The sequence below is a fragment of the Kryptolebias marmoratus genome, linkage group LG11, assembly GCF_001649575.2.
Source record: "Kryptolebias marmoratus isolate JLee-2015 linkage group LG11, ASM164957v2, whole genome shotgun sequence".
Lineage (NCBI taxonomy): Eukaryota > Metazoa > Chordata > Actinopteri > Cyprinodontiformes > Rivulidae > Kryptolebias > Kryptolebias marmoratus.
In genome coordinates this window covers 8,782,786-8,796,346 of record NC_051440.1, presented here as the reverse complement: position 1 = coordinate 8,796,346, position 13,561 = coordinate 8,782,786, and the positions used below count along the sequence as shown (strand labels likewise).

The 13,561-nt window shown below is 39.2% G+C and overlaps 2 protein-coding genes across 3 annotated transcripts in view; both read right to left on the bottom strand.

The window, feature by feature from the left end:
- Positions 1-10,313, bottom strand: part of parvb (parvin, beta) — a 14,238-nt gene extending 3,925 nt beyond the window's left edge. The window contains exons 1-6 of one of the 2 annotated variants that reach the window (XM_017437815.3): positions 10,136-10,313; positions 2,484-2,573; positions 1,956-2,026; positions 1,750-1,852; positions 611-751; positions 81-196 (exon numbers count right to left, since the gene is read on the bottom strand). In XM_017437815.3, the coding sequence (XP_017293304.1) occupies positions 81-196; positions 611-751; positions 1,750-1,852; positions 1,956-2,026; positions 2,484-2,573; positions 10,136-10,250 (636 nt within the window). In that variant the 5' untranslated portion in view covers positions 10,251-10,313. Of the gene's footprint in view, positions 1-80; positions 197-610; positions 752-1,749; positions 1,853-1,955; positions 2,027-2,483; positions 2,574-4,451; positions 4,608-10,135 lie in introns of those variants that run through there. The other variant, XM_017437816.3, reaches the window with a different exon arrangement.
- Positions 10,314-10,901: 588 nt separating this feature from the next.
- hdac10 (histone deacetylase 10) overlaps positions 10,902-13,561 on the bottom strand; it is a 9,103-nt gene continuing 6,443 nt past the window's right edge. Inside the window, exons 13-19 of the mRNA XM_017437824.3 lie at positions 13,037-13,277; positions 12,892-12,955; positions 12,697-12,782; positions 11,999-12,055; positions 11,819-11,900; positions 11,483-11,671; positions 10,902-11,320 (exon numbers count right to left, since the gene is read on the bottom strand). Coding sequence (XP_017293313.1) covers positions 11,129-11,320; positions 11,483-11,671; positions 11,819-11,900; positions 11,999-12,055; positions 12,697-12,782; positions 12,892-12,955; positions 13,037-13,277 — 911 coding nt within the window. The 3' untranslated portion in view covers positions 10,902-11,128. The remainder of the gene's footprint in view (positions 11,321-11,482; positions 11,672-11,818; positions 11,901-11,998; positions 12,056-12,696; positions 12,783-12,891; positions 12,956-13,036; positions 13,278-13,561) is intronic.

Here is a 13,561-nt window from a genome sequence, read left to right as displayed (position 1 = left end):
CAACTGTATAACTTTTACAATACAAAATAAAAGGTCTGTACCAATCCTAACTGACTTGACATGTTGGTGCAATACGTTACCTTAACCACCACCACCTGGACGGAGACGTGCTCAGGTAATCTGATGGGGGCCTGGAAGTGCATTGCCAGAGCAACCAGCAGGTAAACAATGGCCACCAGGTTCTTTGAATGGATGGCTGAGGAGACAATGACAATAAACAGCGGTCAGGGAGGAAAAACAAAAGAAACCACAGCTTATTGAGTGAATAAGGAAGAATCATTTAATGCGGTGTTATTTCCTGTGAACATTGTATCTGTTTCTTTTTTTAAACCTGCACAAAAACACTCAGCGTTGGTCGAACAAATTAGGAACCTGTTTAGTTTCCTTAAATGTCACACACGAGTTTCAAAGGAAACCGACGGCTGTTTCGTGAAAAGTTCCAGTATTTTTGTTGACATACACTAACTAACAAAAAGTTCAATTGTCTCTGACTCTGTTGCTTTAAGTCAGATCAGTCTTTGTGAGTTCTCCACCTCCGCTGAAAAGGAACACTTCATTCATGGAGCGACTTTAGGCAGCAAACGACTGAACTCGGCGGTGTAAAACTCACAGTCCACACTCCACTCGATGGTCCAGCCGTGAGGCCTCAGCAGACGGTTGACCGCCTCCAGGACGGTCTGGAGCTTCTGCTTCTGTCCGATCTCCGACTGGGTAACCTCTGCCACGTTTAGCTTCCGGCCCGACAACTTCTCTGTCCCCCAATGAGAAAACAGTCAAATTCACAGCAAAATACAGTCGAGACGGTGAAAACAATCATAAAAACTTGGTTACATAAGAATTGTGTCAAAATGTCGAGAAACAAACGACAAACATTTTTCAGCTGTAAGAAAAGGAAAATCAATTTTAGGTCCATATTAGGTATATTATTAGGTATAAATGTCCCTAAAATTGAATAAACAGGGTTCTAGTTTTAGAAAAATATGGACAATATTCTTGTAAAGTGAGTGCAAAAACTGATGACTTGCACAACTTTGAAGCAGTAATTGAAGAGTAGGATTTAGGATAATTAGCTCAAGTATTCAAATGTTATTTCCCATAATAATCAGATAAATGTAATGAGGAGCAGCACAAAAACCAACAGAGGCGAAAGAGTCAGAAAACTAACAAGGGCTTAAGGAGAAAGCAAGAATTTACATGTAACCCCACAAAACGTTTTTCAGTTGTGCCTTTTAACCACATTTTCTTGCACTTTAATAATGTATGATATTAACTGTGCCTATTTTTGTGCATTTTGTTGGTGGAATTATAAGACAAAAATAAAAGTAGTGTAAAAAAACTCCACGTGATACTCATGTGAATAAAATATGAGCTGCTCAAAATTAAATTCCAGGTTAAAAAGAGTGTTATCTTTTAGAGTCACACGTCGTATTTGCAGAGTTGCAGTGACAGAAACGAGTCAGAAGGGGGAAGTCCCAAACAACTGCAGCACAAAAGTGAACCCAGGCCACATTTTCCACAGTGAACGAGTTAATAATGTTGCTAATGCAGTCATTTTACATGTGACTCAATGAGGTGAACTTCAAGGGAACTGAAGGTTGAAAATGTTATGGTTTTCCTATAAAAAACAATTCTCTATGATTAAAAGAAATGTGTTAGAAACATGCTAGCGCACACGCAGCACGGGGAATTATAGTTCATGATCGCCCACCGTTCATGGCAGCAGGGGGTAAAGATGTGAAAGTTTCCTACCAAATAACTTCTGCAGCACCTGTCCATCATAACAGTCCTCCTCCAGGTCTTTCACAATGATCCTCTCCTCCTCCAGCTCACTGTTGATCCAGTCAACCAGAACCTACAAGGAAACCAACGTTTAGACTCTCGCAGCTTTTCCCCTCTGGCTTCGTTTTCTCACACAACACTGTTATTCCAGAGCTCAGGATTTGTTGCCAGAGTACCTTCAAAAGATCTTTAAACTTAAGGTTTTCCCGAGAAGTGGGGTCCAGCATGATCCTTTCAGCGTTTTCCTCTGTGGGAAACGAAATCAAACAAAAGCAGACCAAACATGTAAGGAGTTTGTGTTTGCACTCAGATTTATGTATAATTTTCATAGTTTTTAAATCCAAGTTCCTCAATAGATGTTGGCATATTTTGCCAAACAGTAGCACAAACAATGACACAATGTTTCCCTCACACCTATGTCAGCGGTGATTTCTCATGACTACTGAGGGCTTCACGCACTCCACCCACTTTCATTTCCTGCTGCTCCTCTGTTGAAATCCTCCTCAGTCAAAACTTTGTCAGCAGATTCATATTTCAGCCGTTAGCAGCCTGAATAATCTCTGACACACCGACTTCAGACATTTAAACCATCAGAAGTATTATCAACAGGAAACTTCTACCCTTAACTTTTGCACTTCTTAACAAAAATCGTAAAATAAAAAAGGTTTTCTTTCTATGTGTTCACGAACAAAAGTCGCACTTACCCAGCAAAGTATCTTCGGGATGGATTTCTGTCCCTGCAGGAAGCAGAGGTGCATTGATGGCATTCTTCCCCTCCTCGTGGAGATCACTCACTGTGGACAACAATATGTCAAAACGAATTAAGTCTTCAGAACGCAGAAAAAAACAAAATTAAACATCATGTTTAAAGTTTTGGGTAACTGAAAAGATATAAAGTATTAGGACAGAGAATCAACCAGCATAGGATCAAGAGAAAAAGAAAGAGTAAGATAGCAAACTGGCAGCAGTATTAGTGTACAAGTACCACAAAACCCCTTAATAAATTGGGATTCAATGGTTTAGTCATTTACCTGATTTTTTTTATTTTTCGTCCTTAATAGAGACTAAGTGGTGTGACACAAAGATTCAGCACAGGTGAAATAAAGAGAATTCACAGTCAGGGTTGCCAATAATTTGTGTTTCCCAATTTTGCAAGAATTTCTGCAAAATGTACGCTGTGTACACAAATGTTTTTTGTTTTGTTTTTGTTTTTTACAACTAAAAAAACAACGAACAAAACATCTTTTTGTGAAGTGAAGTCCTGGGAATCTAAGGCAGGAGACAGCCAGCATATGAGGCACACCTTACACAAACATCCTTAGTTGAGTGAGGAGAAACTGAAATCCACAGCAGCTGAAAAACTAGAAAAGTGAAAAAAAAAAGTGGCCGACCAACAAACAAGACATCAGGCCACTTTCTGTGTGATCACTGCAACGGAGACTGCCACTCTCAGATAGGTCTGTATAGTCATCAGAGACACTAGAATGAATCCCAAACCTGTTGGATGGTTTCTTTTTTATGGTCTGACAAGACTGACAGATGCCTACTATTCTGGTTTATAATCCTTCAAACTGCTGGATTCTGTTGTCAGATATTTGTGCTGGTTTTACTGTGAGCTGCTGCAAAGATATCAAATTTTTATCATTTCTCTTCCAACAAAGAACACAATAAAGGGAAGCCAAGTTTATCAACAAAGAACTAAACTAAAAAGGCCTAACTTTACAGTAATTCCTCATCAGATGTCGCACATTCTGTGTGACGTATGCTGTTAAATTGAGGTTAGCTTATGAATTTAGCTGACATTTGACGAATTAATATGATTTGAAATTGATGAAAGCTCTGAGGTCATTCAAAGAGCTATCTACAACAGGTAACATATTAACTGTTGATAAACTCTCCACAGAATCCCACTTTAAAAGATCCAAACTAGCCCGTTATGACCTTTCTGCTGATGTGCTTTCACTGCTGACTGCTGCAGAACTCCTGGGATTTACAGGCTTTCTACCCCCTAATGTCCGTAATGCTTTTATCTTCCTGCAAGTTTCAATTTGCACAGCCTGCAACAGGCTAAACCGCAATCAATACTCCAAAATCTGTCATTTCATTCACTTACTGTATTATTTATAAGCCTTGGGAGGACGGGCAAGGTGAAGACTGAAACAAAAACAGTTTCAAGATTCAGTTTTTTTTACACTGAAAGCCTAAAAAAAGTCTGACTGTTAGCTGAACGCGAAATGAAAGAAGGTCTGTGTTTATGGTAATCGGAACCAAATTATGGCCTCAAAGCTTGAGCCAAGAGAAGATAAACAGAGTTAGCCTTGAAACAGGGGTCCCAAAAGATTTATTATCAGATTTAGCCTTCTCATCAAATCTTTAATCTTACTACAGATCAGCAGTTAGCTCTGTAATTACAGATCGGGCTGGCTGAGACTCATCACAGTGGTGCTGCTTCCTGCCTGTGTGTCCATTTTTACTGCAAACAGCATTGGCTCCCTCAGTGGAATATAATATAACCAGTTTACAAGAGCAGGTTCCAACAGATAATACACCGACTTCTATTATTGGCTGATAAAATGCTTTGCTGAATTTTTTTTTTCCCCAAGGTTTCCAGGTCCCGCTTCCCCATTTCCACTTCCAAGTTTCTGACAGTTCAGCCATTAAAGTCATGTTACCTTGTTTCTTCCTCTTTGTCCCACACAGCAGCCCAGCCATGTCGCACCCCCCCAACGATAAACTAGCAGATTCTCCCTGATGGCGGCGAGCAGAAGACACAGGAGCGAGTAAGTGTTCAGAGTGTTTATATGTGTGTGTGTGAAGTGCAATCAGGGTGGCTGAGCAGAGGCAGGGGCATCATCACGTGTTTATTTCTGTCACAGCCCTCCAACCCCACCTCTGCGGTCCAGTTACCAGAAAGGTTACGAGAGGGTAGTATCAGCATGTGAGGCAGAAAGGCGGACGCCATGCTGGATGTAAACGCATCACAGGGACACCAGCGGGATGTGGACAGAAGACTGACCTCGCTGACCAATCACAGGTAACGTGTGTGACGAATTCAGCAACAGTGTTTTAACTTTGTCCTGATAATTATAACCGCCTTTAATAAGTTTGATGCAAATTTTAAACCCATATAAGTCCGACTGGCCTTGTTACAGCAAATAAATGTACCGTCTGCATGGAAATGGGCCCTTTAATATCTTCTGTTGCATCAGATGATCAATCAGGCAGTGACTGTGTTCCCATTAACAGGATTACGCTAATTCAATACATGCAAAAACCAGCAGTAGAGAGCATCACTCTTCTGCCAGCATCACAGCACAAATTCATGTAAGAAGCCTCTTGTGTTAAAGGACACACAGGTTTGTCAAGGCAACTGGGGCTTGCAGGGAGATTTCATTTGCTTTAAAAAAAAAAAAAGTCCCAATCAGTCTGCATCATAAACAAAAGCAGATTGAAATCGACCCCACCTCCAGTCAGGTCCCTCCGCTCCCCGGGGAGATTTACTGAGGCACACGGGGAAGATATAAATAATGCTGCAGTATGGAGCAGACAGACTGGGACTTAAATATAGCAGCGGTTATTTACACCGACTCAGTGAGTAACAGCAGCCAGGAGATGAGTGTGCTTCATACAGAGCGTTTCAACAACTGGTTTCAGAAAAAGAAATATCTAAACTATATAAACTCATCACACCAAATATTTATTTTATAATGCACTCTATGCCATGCAGTTAATCTAATACACCTTTTTTTTGTTGTTTGCTTTGCTTCCCACCCGGAGCAGATTACTCCACTTTTTTTTTCTGATGAAGGACTTTTGCCGCATGTTTTTGAAACACATAAAGGGGCGAACGTTAATGGAAATCAAATGTTCAAACCGAGACAAATTCATCACTGAGAATGAGGTCTGAAAGTTTAAAGGGAAAAAAAGATCAAGTTAAAACTGATATTATGATTGATATTATGAAATCTTGTTATTAAACTTTATAACCATGAGGGTCTATTTCATTTTGTGTAGTTTTAGATGTTTATTGTTTTCTGGCTTTGCTTTTAATTGAACATACCCTGTGCTGTAATATTTGTTTGGTTTTGTCTACTTGTCATGATTTGGGGTTTTTGAGTTGTTTTTCTGTACTTGATTTCTGTTGTCACTGCTGTGTTTCTGTCACTCTTGTTTTTCTCATGTGTTTCCTGTGCCACTATTCACCTGCCCTCAGTTCAGTAGTTCTCCACTCAGCCTGCCATGCCCATCTACAGCTGTCCCTAGTATCTAATTAGTCACCTGTGTCCACTTCCTCATCAGCCTCTGACAATTTGTTCTTTTGCTTCCATTATTAGCTGGGTCATTGTATTTGGTTTGTTTCTGCCCTGTGTCTTCTTAGTGTTCACCTCGGTCCAGTTACTGCTCTGTTTATTCATGCCACAGTCAGATCAGCTCAAATGTGTTCCTCCTTGTGTCTCTCTGTAAGTTTTTTTGGTTTTTGCTTGCTGCCATGTTTTTTTCCTTTTTGTTAATATATCGGTTTTCTTTTAACTCTACATGAGCCGGCATTCTGGGTTCGGTCAGCACACATATTACCCAGGTTTGGTTTCTTGTAATGTACTGTAACATTTATATTATGCTACAACTGAAGTTGAGTTCAGTTAGGGTAAACGTGTGTCTTTTAAAGCAATACTTTAGATCATTTCAGTTTCAGCTCTGTGAGAGGATTATGAACAATCAGTATCTTACCTGTTGTAGATAGCTCTTTGAACACCTCTGTTTGGAGAAAGTTTAATCTTGACTGGGCTGATGACTTAACGACTAGTTTGAGTGGGGTCGAGGTATGAATTGCTGTCGTCTTAAAACAACCCCATTATTAAAAGTTCCTACACGATTTGTGTGAATGTTATTTTCACAACTTTTTTCAGCACCATGCATTTTTAAGTTATAGTTTTTCTTTCATAGAATTCTATGGTTATTTGCAAGTACTGTTAGCAACAATAGCAGTTAGCAGTAGCGTGTCTGGTGTAGCCTGTGACACACAGAGCAGGAATATCATAATATTTGTACCAGAATAACTGCAACAACAATGCAGAAAAGAATATAAAGGGTTTAGAAGAACATATGCTCCCATCCAGACCATGTCTTTTTCAGGGAAGGCTTTGGATATCTCAGCAAGACAATGCTAAACCTCATACTACATCCATTACAACAACATAACTTTGTAATAGAACAGTGTGGGTGCTGAACTGCTCTACCTGCTGTCCAGACCTCTCACCAATTGAAAATATTTGGGGCATCATGAAACATAAAATCCAGCCAAGAAGACCCAGGACTGTTGAAAGGCTAGAACCCTCCATCAGACAAGAATGGGACATCATTCCATCCAAAACTTACAACAACTGCTCTGCTCAGTTTCTAGACATTTAAAGACTTGCTAAAACACAGGAAGTGTCACAGTGGTAAACACAGCCCTGTCTCAACTATTTTGAGATGTGTTACTGCTATCCAATTTTAAGTTACTTTTAATTTTTTTTAAACACAGTACAGTTTCTTAGTTCAAATATTTGATATGCTTACCATGTGTCAATGTGGGGAAAAAAATATGGATTTGAGACTTGCAAATCAATGCATTCTGGTTTTATTTACATTACATTACGCAACATCCAAGCTTCTTCAGAATTCAGAACTTCACTTCAAAAGAGGTGAACGATCCCTTTATTAAGTTAGCTTTCTGGCTGTCATATCGGTTTGTTTATGTAGTAATTTTCTTCATATAACTATGCCTAAATTTGCATAAATATAATTTTATACATATTATTCACAGTGGGGGGAAAAAGCAGAAGATACAAAGCAATAACACAATACAGCTAAACTATCGGATGATAGAAACATTGTTAAATAAACTGATGTGAATATTTGTGTAGAAAATAAAAACAATAAATCTTATGTAGAAAAACAGGAGACTTACTGTTACCATCCATCCTAAAGCAGACTGTATTTTAACTGCGTGTTGTTGTTTTCAGTGTTACCACTCAGCTAAAATGTTCAGGATGTGAAAACAGACAAACAGTTCTCTAATTCCTTTTCAGGCCAACTATCAAGGTTACAGTGTCTGCTTACAAAAAGGATCCAAGCCTTGTCAGAAAAACGCAGACTTCCTTTCAGTTTATCAGCACGAGTCATACGCCATACTGTATCTGTGAACCCATACTGTTCCACTCCAGGGGTGTATGTCAGGACAAATATTAACATACTTCATCTTATTTTTATTCACCAAAGTAAAGAGGACCATTTAACCCTAACTTTGTACATCATGGCTGTTACTAAGCAAAACTGAAGCAACTGTTTGAGTGGTTGCTCAATGAGTTGGGTGTTGTCTAAAAGCCATTCCCAAAAGTAAAAGAAACCACGGCAACTGTCACAGCAAGACACATTAAAGGTGAAGGACCAAGAGCGGAGCGAAACTCAAAACGTCACAGAAGCAAGGAAAAAAAGAGGCAAAAGGCCTAAAATATGAATAAGGGGTAACATCACAACAATAGTCTGAGGATGGTTAAACAACAGGTGAGAGGTAATTAGAGAAGTAAGGGAAACCAGGTGTGACAGAGCAGAGGTAAACAGAGGACCAAGCTCTACTAAATAAAACAGGAAGTAAAGCTAAGATTGGTAGATAAACCTGGCTGAGGCTTGTTGGGTAGCTACGTATGCACTGGTATCACACATAAAGGGTATAAACGTAAAAAGTTCATGCAACAAAATGTTCCCAAATGACAGTTCCTATCTTTAACATGACTTTAACTTATCCATAGAGGCTTATCGTTCTCTGCTGGAGAACAAAGGTTTTATGCCAGATACCCTTCTGTACACAACATGGGCTCAAACCTGCAGCCTCAGGATTACAAGACCACAGTATTGACCACCAAGCTACCACTTCCCCTAATTTTCATGGGTAATATTCATAGTAATTCTGTTCAAAATCCATTTTTACAGTGTTCTGTAACACAGGAAAGGAACATAGCAACACCAAAACTAATCTAACTAAGCTACAAAATATTAAAAATTATGCAAAACCACACGATATTCTCCACAGGCAATATTACCTTGAAATGTTGTTGTTGTTGTTGTTACGTATGATTTTAATTGTTCTTTCAGTGTCGCAATCACTGAGCCTGAGCTTGAATTAAGTTTGACCACAGAGGGGCACTGCTCTCCCAGGATCTGCAGGCTCTGATCATGAATCGCAGCTTCACCTCTCTGTTACAAACAGGTTTTCAGTCGAGGTTCACAAAGTAAAGTGCCTCTTTAAAACCTGCACCGAGCAGATTTACAGATATGTGACTTGCTTTTCCAAGGTACGTTTATCAGAAGTGAATCCATCTCACTGATGAAGCTGTAGACTGCAGTTAAATCTATTAATCAGATCTCTTTAATACACAAAAGTTCACCTCTCAAAAATCATCTTCTGACTTTTTTTATTACACTTAAAGCAGCGTCAGACTTCTGAGACTGCAGTATCATTAATATTAACAGTAGTAATATTAATATTAGTCTCAACAAACATCCCTAATTTCATCATCTACCACCAGCCAATAATATAATGAAAAATACTAATAATGTAAATAGAACATAGACTGCTAAATCTTCTCATAAACTATTTTGTCCAAGCTAGTCTGTACTGGTTTTCCACATCTTAAATCTGTTGAAAAATGTGCAGAGAGCATCAACATTTGGAGGAAGAATGCGGTCGGAATTCAAAGAGGCTCCTAAACAATTAAATATCTCTGGCCTCCCACTGGTGGACCTCCTCTGGTGGAAATCACAAACACATGGCAGAGAGAGAAAACACACACACACACACAGGCACACACACATTGTTGAGGCATGAACCTAGCAGCTGTCCTTCCGAACCAGACAGGCTCTTGGGACTGTCTACTTGTAGTTTGGAGAATAAATTAAAAAGTGGTTTGAAGGTCCGAAACACATCTTCCAACACCTTCATTCTTATAAAGTTGTCACCAGTCACTGAATGTGGAATCTATTTCTATCTACTGACCTCATGCTGAATGCCAGGGGGAGCTGCTAGGAAGTCTTTGTTACTTTTAATTAGAAGCATTTCTTTCCCTTTTAGAGATGTAGTTCCTGCTTCCCACCAGTGCTTAGCAACACTGACTCACTTCAAAATATTAATAAAAACTATCGTTTATAAAAAAAAAAACTAAAAAAAAATCTGTAGTTAAATGTTAGAAACCAAGTCAATGAATTTGATAATTTAGTCCCAAATGAGCTGATTTTCAGTCCAAGCACATCATGGGATTGCAGCACCATGGACAGTAACACGGGAGGAAAACAAAATCAGCCCAAACTAAACACTCACCTTCTTTGGATTTCTTCTTCCTGGCCAGGGTTCCTCCTAATTTGCCCAGGAAGGACTCGTCCTTCTTCATTTTTGTGGACTGCAGGCTGGAAGATGCGCTCGGAGTCAGAGACATGTTTCTGTGTATCAGAGAGGGGGGGTCTGTGTGGTCACATTTTTTTTTAACCGTTATTCAGCTCCCACTCCTCCCTGTGCTGCATTCAGGGGGCGGAGGACAATCGAATTACAGCCAAACACACACACACACACACACACAGAGTCACAGGCACATCACAAGCTTTAAAGAGGCAGCAGTGGTTGAGTCACACATGAGTCGAGTCTTCGTTTGACCCACAGCGCCACCCACAGGCCTGATGAGCAACACAAGTTACTCAACAAGTCAGCTCTGAATGTAAACTTTAAAACAATTAACACTTATATTTATCAATAATTATTAATAAATGTATTATCCTAAAAATACGTAAAACTCTGACTTGTGTGTTTACAGTACTAAAGTATAAAGTGTGGGATAAAACCCAGAAAATCTCTATTTAAAAGCAGCAACTGGAGGAAATTAACTCTATAAAATGTGGTTGAGTTAGAGTTGAATATACACATCTGTTTAAATACCATTTTGTATACAGTTTTTAGTCAAAAATCATTTTTTGTGATGGTTAAACCATTTTTTTTTACTACATAATAATAAAGGTTTTAATTTAAACCGGTAACAGTCCATACATGATTCGGAGTATAGAACAAAATTAACATTCAAACTGCACCACACGTGTCCAGATGTTTATTTTATTTGATGAAATGGTGTGTAGCATTCACAAGTTCAACTTCAATAAAATAAAAGAGAAAGAAAAAAGCTGCCAAAATATGAAATATACATTCCTATGTATAAAAATATTTAATATCTTTCCTCTGATAAAACATGAGCAGGACACTCTCAGCAGCTTTTAGTAAACATACAGTGTGTTTTTGGACTTTTTTGTGCATTTTTTTTTGTTTTATTCAATGTTGAAATGCTGCTCCGGTGCATTCACTTGTTGTCTGCAGGAGGTTCCAGTTAACCTGCAGCCTGTCTCTCAGTCTCTCCACAACATTTAGATCCTCTGTGTTTGGGGCCTGACGGTTTTCTAGAGGAGGCGCAGGGTCCCCGAGGAGGACGGAAGTTGTAGGACCCACAAATGCCTTCTCATTCTCCTGGAAAATAACAAAATAAAATGTACAAAAAAAAAAATACTGTCTACTGAGACTCAAAAACCTGACAGCAGACACTTCTTCAAACTAACCTACAGACAAACCAGTGTGAAAAATTAAAGAACATCCAGTGTCTTTTATATAAAACTTGCCCTGCTTTCTCACCTGCATTAGAACCAAAGTGTGACCTTTAGCGAAGCTCTGCAGGAGACCGGTTAGTTGTTGCCACACGGCGTCACACACTCCACTATCTGGCATTCGTACCAAAAGGACAAGGTTGGGGTCGTACTCGTACCCCAGAGGTAAAATGAGGCCAAAAACAGCATGCATGAACCCCGAGGTGTCACTGCAACCCTGTGGGAAGCACACATGGAAGCACACACTCCAAGTTCCAGACTATACAGATAATGTGGATATTTATTTTTACTTCACATGTTCACAATCAAAGATGAACTAACAAATCATTTAAACTGGGCTCTTTCTGACAGAAACTCACAGTACCTTCTTTAAAAACACTGGGATGTAATATTTGCTATTTTGGTCTTCTGTTTCTTCACTATTGATCTGCACCACAAGAGTTTTCCTAAAGACAAAGGAAAAAAAAAGGGAAGTTATTCTGTTTTTGACAAAGTGTGCTTTTAAACTGAATTTAAAAATACAGATTATATAAACAATATTTACCCATCTCTGGTGATGTGACTGGGGACCTTCCCATTACCGACACACACGATCAGAACCCTGAATCAAGATAAATGAAACCAGCTCAGCTTTAAAGAACAATTCGGCAAAGTGGCTCTAAAAATCACTCACAGTTGATCAATTTGCCTTGATGTTTAAAGAAGACTTTCTCTCAGTGGTATCACACATTTTAAAGGTTTGAATATTCGTGTTTTCATTAAAAACACAATTTAAAAAGATGTTCTTAGTGTTAAATCTGGAATATTGTGTTAAATCCAGGTAGACGCATCATTTTAACCTTTAGCAGGTAGGACACAATTTACAAAAGTTATCTTTCCCCATAATGTGCATCAAGTTATCTTAAAAAAAACAACAACTCAATTGTTAGCATTTGCTTTCAAAACCATCACTTTGCCAGCTCTGACTCTCACTTTCTGCAGTGGAGGTTTCAGGGTTGTTTTCCCCACAGACATTAAAAAAATAGACAGCAATGATGACTCCCAGCTCCTACCACTAAGTTATAGCCATTCTTGTGTTGGCTAAAACTGAATAACTGCAGAGGTTTTGACTAAAAGGTTGATCTATTACTTTAAAAGAACTTTACAAAGAAGAACATTTCTATAACCCTATTGGTTTATGAGCCTAGCCCATATAAAAAAAAACATACAACACAGTCTGTTATGTCTTGATGAAGTGTTTACCGGTTGACAGGATCTGGTGTAAGATGCTGGACAACCTGCGTCATCGCCACAGTGACATCACAGACCAGCGCCAAGCCACTGCAGATCTGAGAAGCAGCCGATAGCTCGTTGGTATGTCAGTAAAACAAGAACTGTACTCAGAAAACCATCAAACCACAATATTTAAACAGAAAAAAAAAAGAAATCAGTTTTTGCCTCATTCTGCTCCATTTTCTCCACCAGCGTGATAACTCTAGAGAGAGTGTCGCAGTCATCATCCCTTTAAAATAAAAGAATTTCATTACTAAGGAGCTCAAAATTAGGAGTGAAAGTAAAGCTTAGAAGCGCAATTAATTTTCACTTCAGCTTGCTGGCTGTGAGTGGATTGACATCCTGGTCGGCGCCGAGGCGTTTGCATCCGTCAGGACGAGTCACATCATCAGGAAGCACCGAAGCACAACGAACAGGAGGAGAGAAACGCTTCGGAGGCTCGGGCCAGACTTTCTCCTCTGTGCTTTTTTCCTCCTCTCCCACTTCTGTCTTCGCTTCCTCTTCTGCTAATTTAATGCGTTTTGTGCTAATATCAGCAGGAGGTAGACTGGCTGGAGAAGGGAAGAGGGTACAAAGACATGATGACAATAATTCACTAATGACTGTGACTTTCAGAAATGTTTTCCTTCATCTGAAATAGTCTCATTTCTGTCAGGTTCTTTTGGGGGAGCATGACTACGAGTATATGCTGGTGTAGATTCTCAGTCATCCAGGCCATGGTAAATTCAAAAAAAGTTAAAAAACAAAAACAACTGGACTTCTATTCTGTAGCTGAAGACGTTTCGCTTCTCATCCGAGGAGCTTTCTCAATTCAGAAATAGAGAGTGTGGAGTTG